Below are 18,401 nucleotides of genomic sequence, written 5' to 3' on the forward strand. Positions count from 1 at the left end.
CACACCGAGCGCCTGAGGCATTGTTACCTGTGATATACGCTACATAGCTGGAGGGCGAAGTGAGTGAATACACCGGAATCCACCCGGTCTTGGTCCTTGTAGATATGGCATAGGTGCGAGTGTACGCATGATATGATCGACGGCGGCGATATGACGGACGATCGACGAATGTTTCGGCAGTGAGGATCTGACAAGGTACTCACGCTCCAACAGATCGACATCACTTACATGCCATGTTCGGCATGCATGAGCCCATCTATCAAGCGTGGAGCTCGTCCCACATCACCGGCCCCGCAAGGATGTGGACCACACAAATTCAGAGGACTCACCAAAGAACTCTCAAGTCTGACCGTGCACTTGTGCCTTTTTCAAATGTCTTATGAGGACGAAAACAGTCTCGTTGGAGAAATTCGATTTTGGGGATCTCGATAATGCCTTGTTCCACCCGGTTGTCGATTACATTACGATAAAAGGTCAAGACAGGGACCTTCGAGAAAGCTTCATAGCTCGAGGAGAGGTGATGAAACAGTGTGAAGGAGAAATGAATGCAGTGATGAGAAAAATTGATACCATAAAGCAAAACCTCGTAAGGTAATAGTACAAGTGCAACTGCCGCACAGGCAAAAGGTTGCAAGAAAGGAGAAGTGAAAGTCATGGAAACCCTGTCCTGTTCATTACGTCTTCGCGAACCCCTTCCGTTGTGGACCATCACTAGCGGAAATTTCTAATAAAGTGAAAGGGCTGACCGGACATCGCTATGTACGCCAGAATGCCATAACAATTGGAAAAGTGAATGCAAGTATCGTGCCACCGCCCATCTACAGCATCACAGCAGCAAAGGCGGCCAGAAGAGCGGCCCCGCTGAAGACAGTGTCGCGCATGGCGCCAGAGGAAGGAACGGGGGTTCCAGCACCCTCAGTGGGGGTTTGAACGGGCGTGGTGGGAGGAGTAGCGACCGGGGTACCAGGCGCACTGACGACGGGAGTCGACGAGTTGCCGTAGGCGCTGGTCGGGATCGGGACAGGGGTGCTGCCGTTGGCGGCGCCCACGAAGTTGGCGCAAGTGATGCGGGTCTTGTTAGGGAAGTGGACGACGATGCTGCGGTTGCCGAAGAAGGCACCAATGCCAGGGACCAGAGCAGCGTAGTCATCAGTGAAGCTGTGAAGCGCGTCAGTTACAGTTACGAGGTGATGTGAAAGTGAGTCACGTACCTCTGAGAGGCGCCAGGAGCCTGGAGCTTGCCGTACTTGCCAGCGAGGTCACCGACCTGGCAGGTCTGAGGCTCAGCGCTGTCACAAACGGGATCCTCGCCGCGCTCGTAGGGGTCGAGGTGAGCAAGAGTCTTGGTGCAGTTGCCATCCTCGGGGACCGGCGCGTCGTGGATGTGGTACGTGTAGGGGCCTTCGTTGAGAGGGAGGCCGGAGATGGAGATCTGGAAGTTGACGCCGGTACCACCGCCGACAGAGGAGGCGACAACGGAGCCACGAACCGTGGTGTCTTCACGGTTGGGGAAAACGGCGGCGTAGGTAACGCCAGCGGGGTTGTTGGTGATGACAGCAGCATCGCCGAGCTTGCCAGTGGCACCGGCAGCGGCAACAGTGCCGGCGGCAGCGAGGACGAGGGTGGCGCAACGCATGTTGGCAGTTGATGGAGTAAAAGCTGGGGAAAATGCCGCGGGATATGGAGATGCAGTGAAAGAGAGCAGTTGGCCGAGAGGCTGGGCTTAAGAAAGAAGCCAACGAGGGTGGACTGTGCTTTCCGACAGCGAAGGAAGATCTAAGGGTCGCGGTCAGCGGAGGAAGGAGCGAGGGCGGGCGGCCATGTTTGTGCGGGGGAAATGAGGGAATGCGATGTCGGTGTGACAGGCACAGGTACGCACCAATGAGGCCAGAGGCACAGAAAAGTCCGACTGGGCGCGAGGGAAACAGGCAAGATCTTCGGGGGGACAGGAACAGGAGGGCCGGGCGTGGGCATTTAAGCTTGGCCGGCGCCCGCGACAATAAATCCACGACGGCCTCATCTACCAGCATGCTGCGCACGCAGGCGGCACAGCACAAAGGAGCGCTCAGGCGCCGTTTCAGCGGAGCGTCCGCCCAGCGTGCAGCGGCCTCGTTTCGCCCAGCCTCGATGCCAGGCCAAATATAAACAAGGCCGGTTGGGGTGGTCGCGCGCTGGCCAATCCGCTGCCAACGCAGCCTGCTCCCCGGATCACCGGCCCCTGCGCTAATGCAAAAGCCAAAGCTTGTGCGAAGTTCTGTGGTCACCAACGCCCCGTCTCCAGCCACCAGCCGCCCTGTTCCTGCCAGCCCACAGCAGGGCTGAGCCTTGGCTGGCTACCCAACCGCCGACCCACGCAGCCGAAGAGGCCGGCACATGCAGCTCCCGGCCTCCTCCAAATAGACCCGCAGCAACGTGGCTGTACATGGTGACGCTAGTGCCCACTGACAGGTGCCGAGCAGCCCCGAGAGATTCCTTACCGCCGGATGTCTCGCTGCAGCTGCAGCATTCCCTCGTGCGACAGCCGCGTGCGACAGCGAAGAGCCCGAAGGCGCTAAAGTCGGCGCGAAGTCGTTGACTGCGCGTTGCGTTTGACCGAGGTGCAGATCGCCCTGTAAGTCGTTGCCGCCGGTTTCCACCTTTCCCCGCGAGATTGTCCGCATGACGCCGAGCGTCGGGCCAAGACATCTGTTTCGCTCCCCAGCCATCTCGGAAGCACCCAACCGGCCCGCTCCTCTAGCTTCATAGACATCTCCGCCTCCGTCGAAACCTTATTGCCGTCCCCGATTGTGGAACACGGCTGCGACACTCGCCTTCCTCTTCTACGTTTGCGACATCCGACGTCGTTGGGAAAGCAACTTCAGCCTCTCCGCAGATGATACACCGGCTCGCATGTCTGACAGCACCGCTGCGTCGCTTCATCCTGTGGCGGCGCTTGAGCATATCGTGTCTGGACTTCGGGCCGTGAGCAAGTCTTCGCCACGCTACGCTCCTTCAGCACGGGGCAATCAAGACATCCAGCACGAGAAATAGGTCTCCCGTCAAGCATGCTTCAGATTGAGATTGCGGAAAATATTGCGGCAGTCATCCTAGCCCCTCATCACTTTACCTCCTTTCCCTTCCCAACACTGACGTCCACTTCTTCGACACCCTCCATGCTTCCCCTGTTCAGCTCCACTCCCTCAATCACGGTTCCGGGAACTCCTGCATGCAGGATCTGCTCCACATCCGGAACATCGGAATGCTTATGGCCATCGAAGATTGCGTCGATCTCCTCCAATGTCTTACCTTTCGTTTCTACCCAGGCAAATACGAGATACAGCACCTCCAGTATATCCCAAGACGCGTTAATAATGTACGTTTTCCAGCCAATGGCATCCATGGCGAAAGGAAAGACCATCGTCACGAAAAGCCTGCACCAACAATTAGACTTCGATACAACGAGAAGAGCTGGTCACTTACCCAACACAGTTGACGACGAACGTATACACCGCCATCCCGTTCGCGCGCATCGAGTAGTTCAGCACCTCGGGTGGGTAGAGCACCGTCAGCGGTGTCCACCCGAACGAGTACGAGCCCTGGAAGAGGAAGATTATGGCCACCGAAGCGTAAATACCCGATGTGTTCGTTGACTCTCCGTACAGCTTGTTAAGGCCGGCGTACAGGAAGAGGAAAGCGGTAAGCAAAGTGGTGGAGAATATGGCTATGGTCTTTCGGCCAAACTTATTCAGGCAATAAGTACCGAGGAGGGCAACGCATAGACACCATGCGTTCATGATGATGTTCTGCAGCAGTGTCAGCTGCGAATGCTCCAGGTTGAACTGTCAATGAACCTCACTATTTCAAGCTGCGTCGTGGTGTCAGTGACGCCAGCGCCGTCGAGCATGGTGCCTAGGTAATACGAGACGATGTTGTTTCCTGAGGTGCAATCAGCTTCCGCCAAAGTTGACACCGCATGACGCACTTACCGGAAAGCATGGAAAAGACGGCAACGGAAATTGTGAGCGTGATCCTCTTCCTACGACTCGGCGTGCGTACGATCTCCTTCACTGTCATTTCTCCCGACTCCTTCTCCCATTTCAGCGTGTCGCTGATTGACTGAAACTCCACCAGTGTGGCTGCATCTTTCTGATCGCCATCGCTGTGTGTCAAAGCGAGCGCATACAGAGCTTCCTCTCCACGGTTCTGGTAGACCAGCCACTGTGCGTCTCGTCAGCATCTTCTCGGCGGTAAAGGCAGCGGGGAAAGCCGTCGAAATCCAAACGTACTCTGGGGCTTTCCGGCACGAACGGCAAGATTAAGATGCAGAGCACGCTGAAGATACCCTGGACCGCAGAAGGCAGCCGCCACGCCCACGTGCTGTTCATCATACCCGTTCCGTACGTGATTCCGGATGCAATGAGGCCGCCGACGTACCCTATCCGACTATGTTGTCAGAAATCTCCCCCGATGTGTACTTGTAGACAGCATCCGAAAGCACTCACAAAAATTGTAAAATCTGAACCACAGCCGTTAGCAGCTTTACCTCAAGCATTTCCTCCACAAACAAGGCAAAACGAATCAAGGCGCTTCCACTTACAACCCCAGCCCCCATGCCCTCCACCGATGGGGCAAACACTCCGACAACCATACCGGCCCTGCGATGCTCGTCGCGCCATTCCCCACCCCAACCAGAATGCGCGACACGGCAAACATGGCGACGTTCTGCGCCGCGGCCTGCAGCACGACGGCCGCAATCGTCGCCACCGCCGCGATGGCCATGGCGTTCTTGCGGCCGAGCCGGTCGGACACGGCGCCGTAAAAGAAGCACGGGATGACCTGCCCGATGTAGACAGTCGCCGTGTTGAGCGCCGTGGTCGCGGGCGTGAGGTGGAAGTAGTTGTTGTAGGCGGGCAGGATGTTGAGCCCGCTCATCATCGAGCCGTCGTAGCCCAGCGTTGCGGACGAAATGCACGAGCTCAATATGAGCAGGGCGATGACGAGGCGGGAGGAGTGGGGAGGCGCCAGCGGGGTGGCTTCGAAGTTTGGGAGGAATGCCATGGCCGTGGGCGCAATGGCTCCAGATCTGTTGGCGTTGTTCGTAGAAAGGGGGGAAATAGACGATGCTGGGCTCCTAATCGACTGAGACAGCCGATCATAGACATCTCTTCGGTGTGTACAGTGTTTGATTTAAATGTTTTTAGATAACAGTCGGATTCGTGCTCGTCCGGCCTAACCTTGATGTTCTGGAGAAGAGTGGGAGGAGGCGTCTTATCGACCACCAACACTGATAGCATTGCGGGCGATCAGTGACCAGGATACTTGGCCAGAGAGACCAATAAGCTTGTCGACATACCCAGAAACCTTGCCTCTTTCCGAATCCATGCGCTAGTGCTGGGCGGGAAATCTGGGGTTGATAGCGTCTTGGGGCGCAAGGGGAAAGTGGAGATAGCGGGCGGTCCGATGCCAAAGGAGATGCTGCCATCTCGAAGCTGCTTTGGCGGGGCTTGCTTCCCTGATTGTGCGATTAAAAATACTTTGCTGCTGGCGAATAAGGTGCAGAGATACGGTCCTCCAGGTATTGGGCGTTCCGGGGCGCGGTGGTGCCGACAACGTTCGGGGATAAGGCGCACATGCAGACGGAATAATACGCTGTCGCAAAACAAATGGAAGAGTGCCTTGAGAGCGGTGGAGATATGCGCAGCGGCGAAAGTTCAAGAAGAAGAGGAAAATAAAATGAGCAGTAAAACGCTGTAGCTTCCTCCACGAGCTCGTCGTAGATTGAGATCGAATTCGCAGTTAGGAAAAAAATCAATCGAGGGTCTACCGTACCAAGCACAAGAAAATTCCCTTGTGAATGCATAGCCTGTATAATGAGACGTGACTCTCGCCGCAAGTCCAGGCGAGTGACGAATCAAGTTGAGATTGGAAGACAGTCAGTAGGCTTGGGGAGCTGCATGAACGTGTAATCAAGTTTTCGTTCACTGGCTGGAGAAGCAAAATTCCGCGCAAATGACATGGAGGAAGGTTGAACTGCCATGATTTGCGAATTACTCTTGCATGATCAATTCGATCGTAGAATGCGCAGGGAGGAGGGTCATCTGGGGTAGATGATTGCACCAAGCTCGCAAAAAAGTCATGGATGAAGGTGTCCGGTGGCACGGTGCTCGGGATGGAAGACGGAAGTTTCCACTCGAGGGAAAGCCCGACCTGCATGGCCAGCCAATAGCCGCCGCTGGAATAATGCTTTCTGTGAGTGGATCCGCAGAAATTTCCGTGGTTGAGCGGCTCTTTTGTCGGCGAAGGGTTTTTTTACGCGTCGCGCGTCGGGGCACGTGGGTTGCGTCACGGCTAAGAAACGGCCCGTGCGCAAAATTTCGCACAGCTTATAAGCTCGCCCTGCCCGCCCTCTCTTCCTTTTTTCTTTAGTCGACTTTGTAAGTTTTGCCCCGGGGGTAACCTCCTACGAAAACATGCCTGAGAGCAACCCGCTAACGTCTTCCGCCAACAGACTCATAGAATCATTTCTATAGTAAACGTCTCCTTCTGAGCTCCTTACCAGAGCCACAGAATCTCCAACCTGGCTGATGATTCGATACCCCGGCGCCCTAGAGTGAAGCCTTGTACTGCGGCTTCGGCTGCAGTGGTGATGATCTCGTCCCTTCCAGATGCCCGACTTCGGTCGGTCTGGCTGGGTGGGTGCTGGTGGTCGTCTGACAGGCTTTGAGAAAATGAAGCTCATTGATGGATCTTCTGATGGCATTGGAGGCGGCGCGCTGGATCTGTAGGGTTGGATACTTGAATGCACGAACATCTTACTTTGACTTGGATACCTGAATCTGCTTCGTGAAAATCTACGTCTACGCTGCATCATGTTGCCTCGCAGGAAACAATCGAGAGTACGCCCGTCATACAAATCGTGAAAACGCGGCGCTTCAGCACCATCCGTACTTCTCGTTGCCCACCCACTCCACAGCGTCCGCGACGGAGCTGCCGTCCACGGGCGGCTCACCGTACCACATGAGGCTGGCTATGCTTTCCGTATCTCTGTTGATCACCTCGGCCTTGGGATCCAAAAGCTGAGCGGCGGCGACAACCTGTGGTGTAGGGCTCCACGCCTCCACCTCGGCCATGTGCCAGCCCGCAGCCTCGCGCTGTGCCCTGGCAAGCAGCGCCGCGATAGCCATAACGACTGTGTCCGGGACGACGTCGTCTTCGATGACTATGCGAAGGATGTGCAGCGTGTTGCCCTTGCTTTGGTTCTTGTCGGCGTTGTACCACATTCGCGTCCAATAGCACCACACCCGTTTGCCTTTCTCCTCACCAATCATGGCGCCCTTAACCACCGGGTGGTTTCCGTAGAATTCCTTGCCGACAAACTCCTCGCGGGCATGGTGCCACCGGATAGTGTGGATGTCGGGCACGATGGCCACTCGCGTCTTGCCGTCCGACGGGCTGTCTTTCAAGTTCCGGCGGAGCATGCTTTCGTCGTGCGCGCAGAGATCCGGCAGATCTGCAGCGCCAAGATCCTTCACTGGCGGCAGCTCCGCAGCCCGCGACTCCTCTGTCGCTGCCGGCACCGAGATGTGTGCAGAACGGAAAGGTTCCCAGCCGTGGTTTGCATAGAATTTCTTCCGCAGCTATCAGATCGCCGTCCTAACTCGGAAGGAGGTAAAAGGACGCCCTTGGAACTTACCTTGCCGATATCAGAATAGAGAATCGAGAACAGGCAGTCCGTCTTTTCCGACGTCTGCCACGTTCTCAGCTTCTTGCCCACCTCCTGCATCATCCGCCCTGCGTACCCCTTTCCTCTGTGCTCTGGCGGCGAGAAGACGCTGCCGATGCCGTGGGTTATCACGTCCTTTATCTGCCCATCCTTCGCTACGATTGCCTTCTTCCGGAAGCTCTCGCAGCCCGCCAGGAGGATGCGTTCGCTGGCGGCCTCGTCGACCAGCACCCACCAGGTCTGCCCTCCGTTCTTGGTGTTGTCCTGGCTCGAGAGGAAGCGTTCGCGGCGGATGTACGCCTCGACGGACAGCGCGCCCCGCCACGCCGGGGCGTTCTTTGTCCACTGGATGACCTTCTCGTCCTCGGTGGGCTCCACGAGGGCCAGGGTAGGGCAGTCGCCCGGAGGGAGCTTATGGTCGTACCCGTTGGTGTGTCCGTTCATGTTGAAAGGGGCGTGATGGATAGGAATACAGCGGTATAGGGTTGCGGGAGCGCGTGGGCGCGGGTTGCGGCGGGGCGCGGTGTATTTATGTGTCAAGCATGCGGGATGGCTTTGACGGAGCCAGAGACCGTTGCACTGGGCAGCGAATGACCCCTTGTGCCCGCATCCTGGGGCGGGATTGAGATAGGTAAGTCGAACGCACAGATTGGAGGCAGTCCGACGGGAACCGTGGCAAGCCGGCTGGGGAGCTCCGGAGCAGATCACATGTGGAGGAGCGTAGGGCGCGGGTTGCGGAGCAGCGGCCAAGGGGATTCTCGTCTGACGGCATCGAGTTGCTTGTTTCGGTGTGCGCCATGACGCGCACCGGTGAAAGAAGACGTGAGGAGTAGACTGCGGTGGGCGTTGGCGACAGCTCCTGCCGCTTACAGAGAGTGGGGACATGGAGGGGCCAGCCAGGGCGGTTCGCGGGCAACGCAGACGGGCAGTACGCAGTAGAACTTCCATTATACTATACGTAGTATTCAAACGCGCAACCCGTGTCTCGCGGCTTTGGAGCCGGCTTCGCCTGAAGCTCGCCGCCGCAGCTGGAGGCTCTGCTGCGACTGCTGCTGCTGCTGCTGCTGCTGCTGCATGATGGTAAGCCGCAGATAGACGAGGCCGACTGGGCGCGACGCTAAGTAGCGAGGGCTGCGGCCACACGGCGAATGACTCGCGTCGTCGCGGTCTCTTGCCTCTCTGGCTGCACGGCGAGGCTGTGAGCGCTTCACCAACGTCCCGCGAACCACGACCTCGCTCGCAATCCGCCAGCGGCACGCACAGCCGCACGGCGCTCTCGTTCCCTGCTTCTCCAGAGGCATTGCCCACGGGCGGCGCGGGCGGCAAGACTCGAGTTGTGCAGCCGCGCTGACGCTACCCCTCCCTCGCTCCAGAAGCAGCACCCGTGATTGCGGCTGCAGCTGTCCGGAGTGCAGTGTCGTGGTTCGACCTTGCGCTCTTTGACTTTCGTTCGCACTTTCGCTCGCACTTTCGCTCGCACTTTCGCAGCGTGCGCGGCGCCCGGGAATGTCCAGCCCGTTCCACAAAGGTGACGACGTATCATTTCTGTCCGGCGTGCATTCACACGACCTCCGCCTGCTTATTGTGTTCGTGCTGGCCCACCGGTGCTGTTCAACTCGTCACCGTCCCGGTCTCAGTGTCAAAACATATTTTAGGCGGGCTCTCACACACCCACCTCGAGCCTGCGCACACTCAACCCACCCGATATGCCGCCCAACCACCCTCTTTTGGCTGCACCGCGTGAGATCATCGAGATCCTTTCAGATGGTGAGAGTGACGACGGCGTGCGGGCAATCCCCGGTCCTCATCGGCGCAATGTCATGGCCCTGACACCCAGGCTTGGTTCACCGGCGCTCGCAGACGCGGACATCGAGGCGAGATGGCGGGCAATCATGGCGGCGGTTGAGGGAGAGGACGCACCGGCGGCTGCAGGGCCGCGTGCCATGACTGAAGACGAGTGCTTGGAGCGGGTCCTTGAGATCTATCCTGATATATCGCATGATCACGTGCGACGCATGTTTCGTGGCGGCCTCGACGTGGGCATGCTCGCCGACAGCACGTGGTGCGACCAGCTCATTGTGCGTATCCTTGACGAAGGCAAGTACCCGACGGAGCGTGAGGCAAAGAGAGCGGCATTGAAGCGGAAAAGAGAGCCGGCCGACGATGACTTTGAACGCGCGCCCATGGACAGCGGCCCTTATGCTGCCCGCAAAGCGTATCAGCATGCTGCGTAAGTCTTCCCAGAAGATCTGGTTGCCCGTTTTCGCGGCCAGGTGGGTGCCAGCACTCGCGTTGCCCAGCAACGCCTCCAGGCACATCCACTGCTCAAATATCTCCCGCTCTAATCTCTCGCAGTCTCAACGCCCTTCAGAACCAGTATCGCGAAATCCCCGTTACCTTTATCCAGCAGACTTTCAAGGAGCAGGGCTCCTTCTACAAGGCCTTCCTCTGTCTCGAGGAAGCGGACCGCACCTATTCTGCGACTGCTACCTGGAGAAGACAGTTTCGCAAAGTCCGCGTCCGCGAACCTAAGCTTCTACATCCAACTGCTTCGCAAGAAGCCAACGAAGCCATGGACAGCGTGCGCAAGGAGACCGCGGCAGCCATAAAAAGGATCAAGCAGAACGCCGGTAAGCATTTCGTGCAATATCTCGAGCTTTCAGGCAGCTCCTTTATGACTAACGCAGGCGTCCTACAGCCAAACGGCAGCAGGAGGAGCAGAAGCGCCTCGACGAAGAGCGCAACGCAGCCCACGCCCGCTCTACCGGCAACGAGTCGGAATGCGTGGCCTGCTTCGACAGTGGCCCTGCCAATCGAATGATGTTCTGCAATGGCGCCGAGAGCCATTACCTTTGTCGCGAGTGTGCTCGCAACTGCATCCACGCGGAGCTTGACGCGGGCAGATGCCGCCCAAAGTGCTGTGTGCCACACTGCGGAGCCAACTTCCCTCGCTCACAGCTGAAGTCCTTCCTCGACCCCAAGGTATTCGATCGCTTAGAGAAGTTACAACAGCAGGATGATCTGCGTCAGGCCGGCCTCGAGAATCTAGAGTCGTGTCCTTTCTGCGACTTCCAGGCCGAGTGCGAGCCCATTGAGGTTGATCGCGAGTTCCGCTGCCAGAACGGCGACTGTGGCATCGTGAGCTGCAGGCTGTGCCACTCCGAGAGCCACACTCCTCTTACGTGCGACGAAGCGGCAAAAGACCGCAAAGGCAGCATCCGCCATCAGATTGAAGAGGCCATGACTAAAGCCCTTGTCAGGACTTGCAAGTGAGTCTACCAGCGCTAGCTCCCCGTTTCTTTTCTCACAAATACTTACTTTCCAATAGCCAATGCAACATGCCTTTCATGAAGAGCGACGGATGCAACAAAATGGCCTGTCCCAAGTGTCGACATACGCAGTGGTAGGTCCCGTGCCTTTCTTTACAACTACAATCTATTGCGTCTCTTATGTTAACATTCAGCCTCACAGCTACATCTGCTCCAAGAGCGTTCAGGGTTACGAGCACTTTCACAATTCGAATGGAAAGTGTCCCCTCTATGATGACAACCTGGAGAAACGCCACGCGGATGAAGTCAAAGCCGCAGAATCTAGGGCCCTCGCGGAGGTGAAGAAGTCCAATCCAGACATGACGGATGAGGAACTCAAGATCAAGCTCTCGGAGAGTGTCCGGAAGGAAGAACAAAAGCGAATTGCAGATGCTGAACGCCGCCATGCACACAATGCACCGTTACGTCACATTCCAGGAGGTCCTATTCCAATTCCAGTTGCAGGAGGAGGACGTGGACGCAATGCGCTCCCGCTTGACGTGATTCATGAGCCTATCATAGGTGCGCCTCCCCGCTGGATGGACCCTAATTTCCCAGGCTTCGACGCCTTCAACCCGCCTGCGATGCAGCGCCACATGGGCAACATACTAGGGTTCCCAAACGTTGATGCTGCAGGAGCCAATGTGCGCCGCATGAACATCCACGATGCCGTTGAAGCGCACCATGGTCATGGCAACCACATCCGATTAAATGCACTCTTTCCCCCGGATCTCTTCGGCGACGGCCCTGCTGCGCTCGGTAACCACGAAATCCCGCAGCCGATTCTCGGACAGCGTCAGAATGGCCCAGGCTACCATGCCCAGGTGCAGCAGAATGTCGGACCGCCTGGTCCAGGCATGGATCGCCACGCGCTAGATATAGCGGCGGCCCAGTTTGAGTATGCGGGCACTCCGATGTTCGGTGCTCACCGGCTGCAGCCTCGACGGCAGAGGGAGACTCGTGGTCCAGCCACTGTTGGGCAGCCTGTAACTCCCAGGCAAGCGGGCCACAACAACGACCCTGGCATTCACCGTCTGACCGGCCCTCTACCGGATCAGAGACTGCTACAGAGGGGCCACGATATGAACTTGGCCAGGCAGCAAGAACATGAGCGCCTGCAGCGTCATCGCAACCACCGCCAGCTTTGAGTGAAGTTGAACCCGCAATTCATGAATGGGGAGTGGTTATCTTCTAGTTTCCGTACAGCACCTTATGGGATCTTAGCCCTACGTCGACACCGACTCGGTCACTGACTTAATTTCCCACACAAAACCCCATAGATCAGCCAGAGCTCCTTGCATGAGACCGCGCAGCCATGTAAAGAGGGGACTCTGCGGGGAGGTCTGGTTCGTGCGAGTTTCTTTGGCGAACGGATTTCAAAAGAACTTCCCTTTACGATTTCATTCGATACCCAGCTTTTCACGATGAGCAAACCGACAGCCGCGCTCCGATAAGAGCACTTTCTCGGAGATCCGAAGCATTTTTGGCGTCCACTACGGCTTCTCCGGCCACTTGATCATTGATTTTCCCTTTCATTATGCAGTTACACCTTCGGCTTTTCTGGTTTTCCGACATGGACTTTTATTCCCGAGATTGGCCGCCGTTCTTCGACGACATGCAAGGCTTTGCTTAAATACATTCGAGGCTGCTGACCTAAGATTCCCTCGGATTTTCAGCATTCGGCCTGCGGCGAGAGAGGTATAGCGAGTTCAAACTTGTATTACAGATGAGGAAGTGAAACACGGAGGTTTGGCTTTTACAATCTCCTCCCTCCCCCCTTTGCACTTCGATCATAGAAAATCATTTCCTCAATTCACAGGCATGGTGGATAGCAAATAGCATGAATGATGAACTGATGAGTTGATGGTCTTTACCGAAAAAAGGAAAGAGAGGAGAGTGGTCGTTATACCTCCTCAGTCTTCGTAACCACCGACACATCCGCCAGAGCCACGGTACTTTACAAAGGATTTGAGCATTTGAGCTCTATGAGCCCCGCCGAGGACGCTGTTGTCTTTCCACATGTGTGCAGTTAAAGCAAATATTCGGAAGTACATCCTTTTATTGCTCGAGCAATCATCTATAATCCACCGACCTTGCATTCGATTCTGAACTCTCCGCCATCATTTCTACCTTAGCCTTGCCCTCCTCGATCCACATCTCAAACATCATCTCCCCGGCCCTCACTGACCGCACCGGCGTCGTCCTGGCCCCTCCCAGATCCCGTCCCAACCCATCGTCGCCAACTTCACCGCCGCCGGCCTCGCTCCGTCGTCGACGACTCTTCCGCACGGCCTGCAGGTCCGGCTGCACCGGAATCCACGGCTGCGGATGCCCGACGGGCGGATCGACGTCGACCTCATCCTTCAACTCGACCGCCAGCGTGAAGGTGCAGCCCGGCGGCAGCGGGGCGAGCACGTCGCCGCAGACGGTCAGCTTGGCCAGCGCGGCGCGGAACTGTTCCTCCAGGTCCACGTTTCCCGCCCCTTCACCGGCCGGCGCTGCTGCGGCGACTGCCGCCGCCGCCGCCGCCCTCGTGATCACCGTCTCGCGATCCTGCGGCCGCGCGACGACGGGGAAGCGCGACACGTCCCAGACGTACCGCTCGAGGGGCTTGAGGCCCGACGAATAGACGACGAGCGCGACGCGGGCGACGGCGTTGCGCAGCAGCTCGGCTTCCACGGCGGCGACGGCGTCGGCGACCCAGGCGCAAACGGCCGGGTGGCGCGACTGGCGGACGGGGTAGTTGTAGGCGCGGGCGGTGAGGAAAGAAGAGGGCGGGTAGAGCGAGCGTTGGTGCAGGATGGTGTGGACGGAGACGGTGAGGAAGGAGGTGAAGGCGGCGATGAGGGCGGCGAGGGTTTGAGGTGTGGGCGGTCGGTGTGACATTTGCTTTTATTTCCCTTCAAGGGGGTTATGCTTTCGGATGTGTTGCCAGCGAGGTCTTTGGTGGGATCGTGATCTGGATTGGTGGTGGTGTGCGGGCCGCGTTTGCGGAGAGGGTGGAGTGAGTGAGGTCTCCAAGGTCCTTTTTGGAATAGAGTGGTTGCCCTTGACTGCTCTGGGTGCTAGGATCAGCAAGCTGTGAGTTTGAGACATGAGAAAAGCAGACAAAGGGTTTGGGGAAGTTTGAGGAAGACTGACGCGGTGGCGGCGGCGGGGTTTGGAAATACGTGCATTGGGGCATCCAACGTACCCTGGTTGCCGGATATACCTAAGCAGGCATTGCGGGAGAGGCAGCTGTCATCTGCAGTCCATGTCGATCGGGCGGCTTCTGGAAGGCTGGTCGGCGTGGTGGCGTCGCAGACTGAGTCCTTGGGCGTGGCTTGCACGCGATGCAGACACGCGCAGTCACGTTTGCAGCGCCGAGGAGCGACCGCGCAAAGTGCTTTGCCGGCTCGCTGCCCCTCGTCGGCGTCTTCACACAAAATCAGACCTGGCTCCGGCTCCGTCGCGCACGCCTGCTTCCGGCAATCTCAGGTGCTAGCGCCGCCGACTCAGCATCCTCGTTCAGATCGCTCGCGCGTGACGCCCGGCCCAATCCCTGGCCCCAGTGGACGCGCCCACCGCCCAAGCCCACCCAATTGCCCCGCGAAAAGAATAACACCGCTCGACAACCACGTCAACGCGTGTCTGTGGCGCCGCCGACGTGCTCCCCTCCCAACCCACGCGCCCTTCCTCCGCTCTCTCCCGCCGCACCACCGCACCGCCCGTCACCATGGAAGAGCAGCTCGTCCGCCTCCTCGCCGACACGCAATCCCCGCAAGACGGCCCGCGCAAGCAGGCCGAGCTGCAGTTGGAGCAACTCTACCCAAACGAGGCCTTCCCGCTGGGCCTCGTCACCGTCGCTTCCCACGACTCGGTCCCGCTTGACATCCGCCAGTGCGCGCTGCTGACCCTGCGGAAATACGTTGTCTCGACATGGTCGGCACAATTTGACGAGTTCAAAGGCCAGCTCGTTGCGAGCGAGGAGACCAAGAGCCGGCTGCGGCACTCGCTGCTCGAGCTGGCCACCAGCAACACCGACGAGCGCAAGATCAAGACGGCCGCCAGCTACGTTGTCAGCAAGATCGCCTCCGCCGACTTCCCAGACCAGTGGCCCGATCTGCTGCCCGGCTTGCTGAACCTGATACCCAATGCCACCGATGCTCAGCTGCATGGCGCCCTTAAGGTGCTCGGTGACCTTATCGACGAGTGCTTCAACGAGGCGCAGTTCTTCCAGTCTGCCGGTGAGCTCGTCAAGACCATGTACGAGGTCGCTACGAGCGCTCAACGGAAGCCTTCGCTGCGCGCTCTCGCCGTTGCCGTCTTCCGCAGCTGCTTCGACACTCTGGAGATGGTGATGGAGGACCACAAGCAGGCTGTGAAGGGTTTTGCGGATGAGACGCTGAGCGTCTGGCTCCCCTTTTTCATTGATGTGCTGAAGACCAAGCTCCCGGATGCGCCGTTCGAGGATGAGAGCTCCTCTGCGGCCGAGATCTGGAGGGGCCTTGTGGTCTTGAAGCTGCAAGTCGTTAAGGTAGGAATTCATGTTTGCCGGCCGCCATTTTGCATGCCTTTACTGAAGTGAACAGGCGCTTATGAGAATACGCTCCGTTTTCCCCTCGACGCTTTCACCCCACAGCCCAGTCCTCTTCTCCGCTACGTGGGAAGAGCTTTCCTCGTTGCAGGGCGCATACCATCAGATGTACATCGAGGACGACAGGCAAAGCAGGCTGGAAGATGCCGACGGACTCCCCTACACTCTGGACTTCCTTGTCCTCGAAGAGCTGGACTTCATGCAGGCATGCTTGAAGGCGCCGCCGGTCCGCAAGGAGCTCGAGTCGCAGCTGCAAGCCCAAAGCGGCAGTGGAGCGACCTGGGTCACCGAGGTTATGAAGCTTGCCGTAGCATACGCTCAGATCACCACCGAGGAGGAAGGCCTGTGGAACTTGGATGTCAACATCTTCCTCTCGGAGGAGACGAGCGTGACTGCCAACTACACGCCCCGCACGGCGTGCGGAGACCTCGTAATCAAGCTCGGCGAATGGCAAAGCGCAGCAACCGTCGATGGACTGCTCTCATATACTCGTTCCCTGTACTCCACTGACCAGACCTGGAAGGCGAAGGAGGCTGCGCTCTACATCCTCAACCAGATGCTTGGCGACTTCCAGGATGTCGAACGCCAGGTCAGTGCCGAGGCTGCTACCGGCTTCATCGACTTTGTCCGATATGCCATGCAACAGGAGGAGGAATTTTTGCGTGCCCGCGGTTACCTTACTGCCGGGAGCCTTACCAGAACATCTGGTGATGCGCTGCAGCAGATGGCTGCGTCATTCATGGAGGCGTCTCTCCAGGCTATCACCAACGACGAATCGGATGTGGTCAAGGTTGCCTGTATCAGAGCACTCCAGCACTATCTCTCCGCACTCCCTGAGGCAGCCACGCTGCCCATGCAGGGCGCAGTCGTCAACGCCATCTCGACCTATCTCTCTGGTCAGGACTTAAGCGAGCTTGCTGACAGTGACGACTTGATGGTTACCCTCGTAGAGACTCTTCGCGATGCCATTCTTCTCGACACTCAGGTCTGCCTCAATGGGGCCGGTCTGGATCTTCTTTTCACTATTGCTAGCCATGGCGCAAACAACTTCCAGCTCACCATCTTAGTCAGCGAGACTTTCGAGGAGATCACCGAGACTCTGGCTTCAACCGGCCACGAAACCTTTACTCGCCTGTGTCAGAAGGTCCTCCCCTCGCTCACTGGCGCTTTTGACGTCGGTACTTTGACTGAGGAGAACGCTCTTACCAATCTCGCTGCCGAGCTGCTGTCGGTCCTCACTGAGCACGGCTCCGAGCCACTTCCGCAAGGCTTCGTTTCTACTGTCATGCCCAAGATCAACCGTGTCCTTCTTGGCTCGAATGACGAAGAGCTGCTCAGAGCCGCCACGTCTTCTGTCAAGAACATTCTCATTCATGACCACCACCAGCTGTTTGAGTGGCATGACGAGACTGGCAAGGGTGGCCTCGAGGTTGTTCTGGTCATCATCGACCGTCTGCTTAGCCCCAACGTTGACGACAATGCTGCAGCCGAGGTTGGTGAGCTTGCCGCTGAGGTGGTGGAGAAGGCTGGGTCCGAGAAGCTTGGTCCGTATATGGTGACACTGCTCCGCGCTGTTGCTGTGAGACTCGGCAGTGCTACGCAGGCGCAGTTCATCCAAAGCCTGACCCTCGTTTTTGCTCGCCTGTCGCTGGTCAACGCTCACGAGGTTGTGGACTTCCTTGCAAACACTCAGATTGGCCAGCAAAACGCCCTGCAGGTTGTCATGGCCAAGTGGCTCGAGAACTCAATCATGTTCGCTGGTTACGATGAGATTCGTCAGAAGTACGTATCGACAGTCGTCTTGTCTAAAAAAGTCCATGGCTGACCAATCGCACGCAGCGTCATCGCCCTTTCGAAGCTTTATGATCTCAACGACCCCCGTCTAGCTCAAGTCCTAGTTAAAGGTGATCTCATTGTCCCACAGAGCGATCGTATCATGACCCGATCCCGTGCCCGGCAGAGTATGTCCGAGTAGTTTCGCGCAGTTCACCACTTACTTACTTCTGTTCTCTTCAGATCCCGACCAGTACACCATGGTCCCAGCAACGCTCAAGATCCTCAAGGTTCTCGTCGAGGAGCTGCTGTCCGCCAGCGGCAACTTGCAAAGTGTCAACGCGGCTGGTGCCAACGAGCTCCCTGATGATGACAGCGACGATGATGATTGGGAGGATGACGAAAACGAGCTTGATCTAGGCGCAGGTGTCACCAAGGCTGGTAAGTCTCCACCCAGCTATCTGCGACTATCCTCGACCATCGGCTCGGCTAACAAAGCCATGCGGCTTTATAGAGCTCATGGCGTACGGCGCCGACGACGGCTTCGGCGGCCGCCAGCGCGACGACGAAACTCAAGCTTACCTCACAAGCTTCTTCCACGAGGCAGCGCAGAAGCCCGGCTTCAACGAGATGTTCGCGGCGTTGACGCCACAGGAGCAGGAAAAGCTCAGGTCGATGAGCTGATGATCTGACGCGGAAAAGTCTGTTCTGGATTGATAAAAGGACTGAGATACACAAGTGTATACTTTTCTTGCACAGCATGGCTTGCTTTTGTTGAGGATGCAACCGATGAGTAGATAGCGGATACGATGGGATGCAAAAGCGGAGGGTTCATGACTATATACCACATAGACGAAAAGGGACTGTACAAAAATGTTCTGCGTGACGTGCTTCGCTCCTCGTTGTTGCCTGGTGAGGAACGAGCGGGGAAGGCGTGAGGGCTCGGCCTGCTTGGTTCTTTCCGTGCAGGTACACTTTTGTCCTTCAAGTTCGTTGATGGGCGTAGACGGCAGTTGCGCATCATAGTGCTGGAAGCAGGCCG

General features: G+C 57.5%; 6 protein-coding genes across 6 annotated transcripts; 2 read left to right on the forward strand and 4 right to left on the reverse strand.

The window, feature by feature from the left end:
• Positions 1-818: 818 nt before the first annotated feature.
• Positions 819-1,636, reverse strand: SLS55_004796 (uncharacterized protein; the record flags this gene model as incomplete). Its single annotated transcript, XM_066776248.1, has 2 exons — positions 819-1,158; positions 1,212-1,636. 2 exons carry the CDS (start codon positions 1,634-1,636, stop codon positions 819-821), a joined length of 765 nt encoding a protein of 254 aa, XP_066634129.1.
• Positions 1,637-3,097: 1,461 nt separating this feature from the next.
• On the reverse strand, positions 3,098-5,037 carry SLC2A1 (Solute carrier 2, facilitated glucose transporter member 1; the record flags this gene model as incomplete). The annotated part of the gene is made up of 5 exons (XM_066776249.1): positions 3,098-3,410; positions 3,460-3,782; positions 3,836-3,915; positions 3,966-4,197; positions 4,669-5,037. 5 exons carry the CDS (start codon positions 5,035-5,037, stop codon positions 3,098-3,100), a joined length of 1,317 nt encoding a protein of 438 aa, XP_066634130.1.
• A 1,874-nt stretch (positions 5,038-6,911) lies between these two features.
• On the reverse strand, positions 6,912-8,146 carry SLS55_004798 (uncharacterized protein; the record flags this gene model as incomplete). The annotated part of the gene is made up of 2 exons (XM_066776250.1): positions 6,912-7,616; positions 7,673-8,146. The coding sequence occupies 2 exons, from the start codon at positions 8,144-8,146 to the stop codon at positions 6,912-6,914; spliced, it is 1,179 nt and encodes a 392-aa protein (XP_066634131.1).
• A 1,571-nt stretch (positions 8,147-9,717) lies between these two features.
• Positions 9,718-12,158, forward strand: SLS55_004799 (uncharacterized protein; the record flags this gene model as incomplete). Its single annotated transcript, XM_066776251.1, has 5 exons — positions 9,718-9,932; positions 10,058-10,332; positions 10,401-10,971; positions 11,174-11,451; positions 11,569-12,158. 5 exons carry the CDS (start codon positions 9,718-9,720, stop codon positions 12,156-12,158), a joined length of 1,929 nt encoding a protein of 642 aa, XP_066634132.1.
• Positions 12,159-13,083: 925 nt separating this feature from the next.
• SLS55_004800 (uncharacterized protein) lies at positions 13,084-13,896 on the reverse strand (the record flags this gene model as incomplete). The annotated part of the gene is made up of 1 exon (XM_066776252.1): positions 13,084-13,896. The coding sequence occupies one exon, from the start codon at positions 13,894-13,896 to the stop codon at positions 13,084-13,086; it is 813 nt and encodes a 270-aa protein (XP_066634133.1).
• An 829-nt stretch (positions 13,897-14,725) lies between these two features.
• SLS55_004801 (uncharacterized protein) lies at positions 14,726-18,043 on the forward strand (the record flags this gene model as incomplete). The annotated part of the gene is made up of 5 exons (XM_066776253.1): positions 14,726-15,526; positions 15,582-17,368; positions 17,426-17,547; positions 17,603-17,800; positions 17,874-18,043. 5 exons carry the CDS (start codon positions 14,726-14,728, stop codon positions 18,041-18,043), a joined length of 3,078 nt encoding a protein of 1,025 aa, XP_066634134.1.
• Positions 18,044-18,401: the final 358 nt, after the last annotated feature.

This window comes from Diplodia seriata, assembly GCF_021436955.1.
Source record: "Diplodia seriata strain FDS-637 chromosome Unknown scaffold_4, whole genome shotgun sequence".
Classification (NCBI taxonomy): domain Eukaryota; kingdom Fungi; phylum Ascomycota; class Dothideomycetes; order Botryosphaeriales; family Botryosphaeriaceae; genus Diplodia; species Diplodia seriata.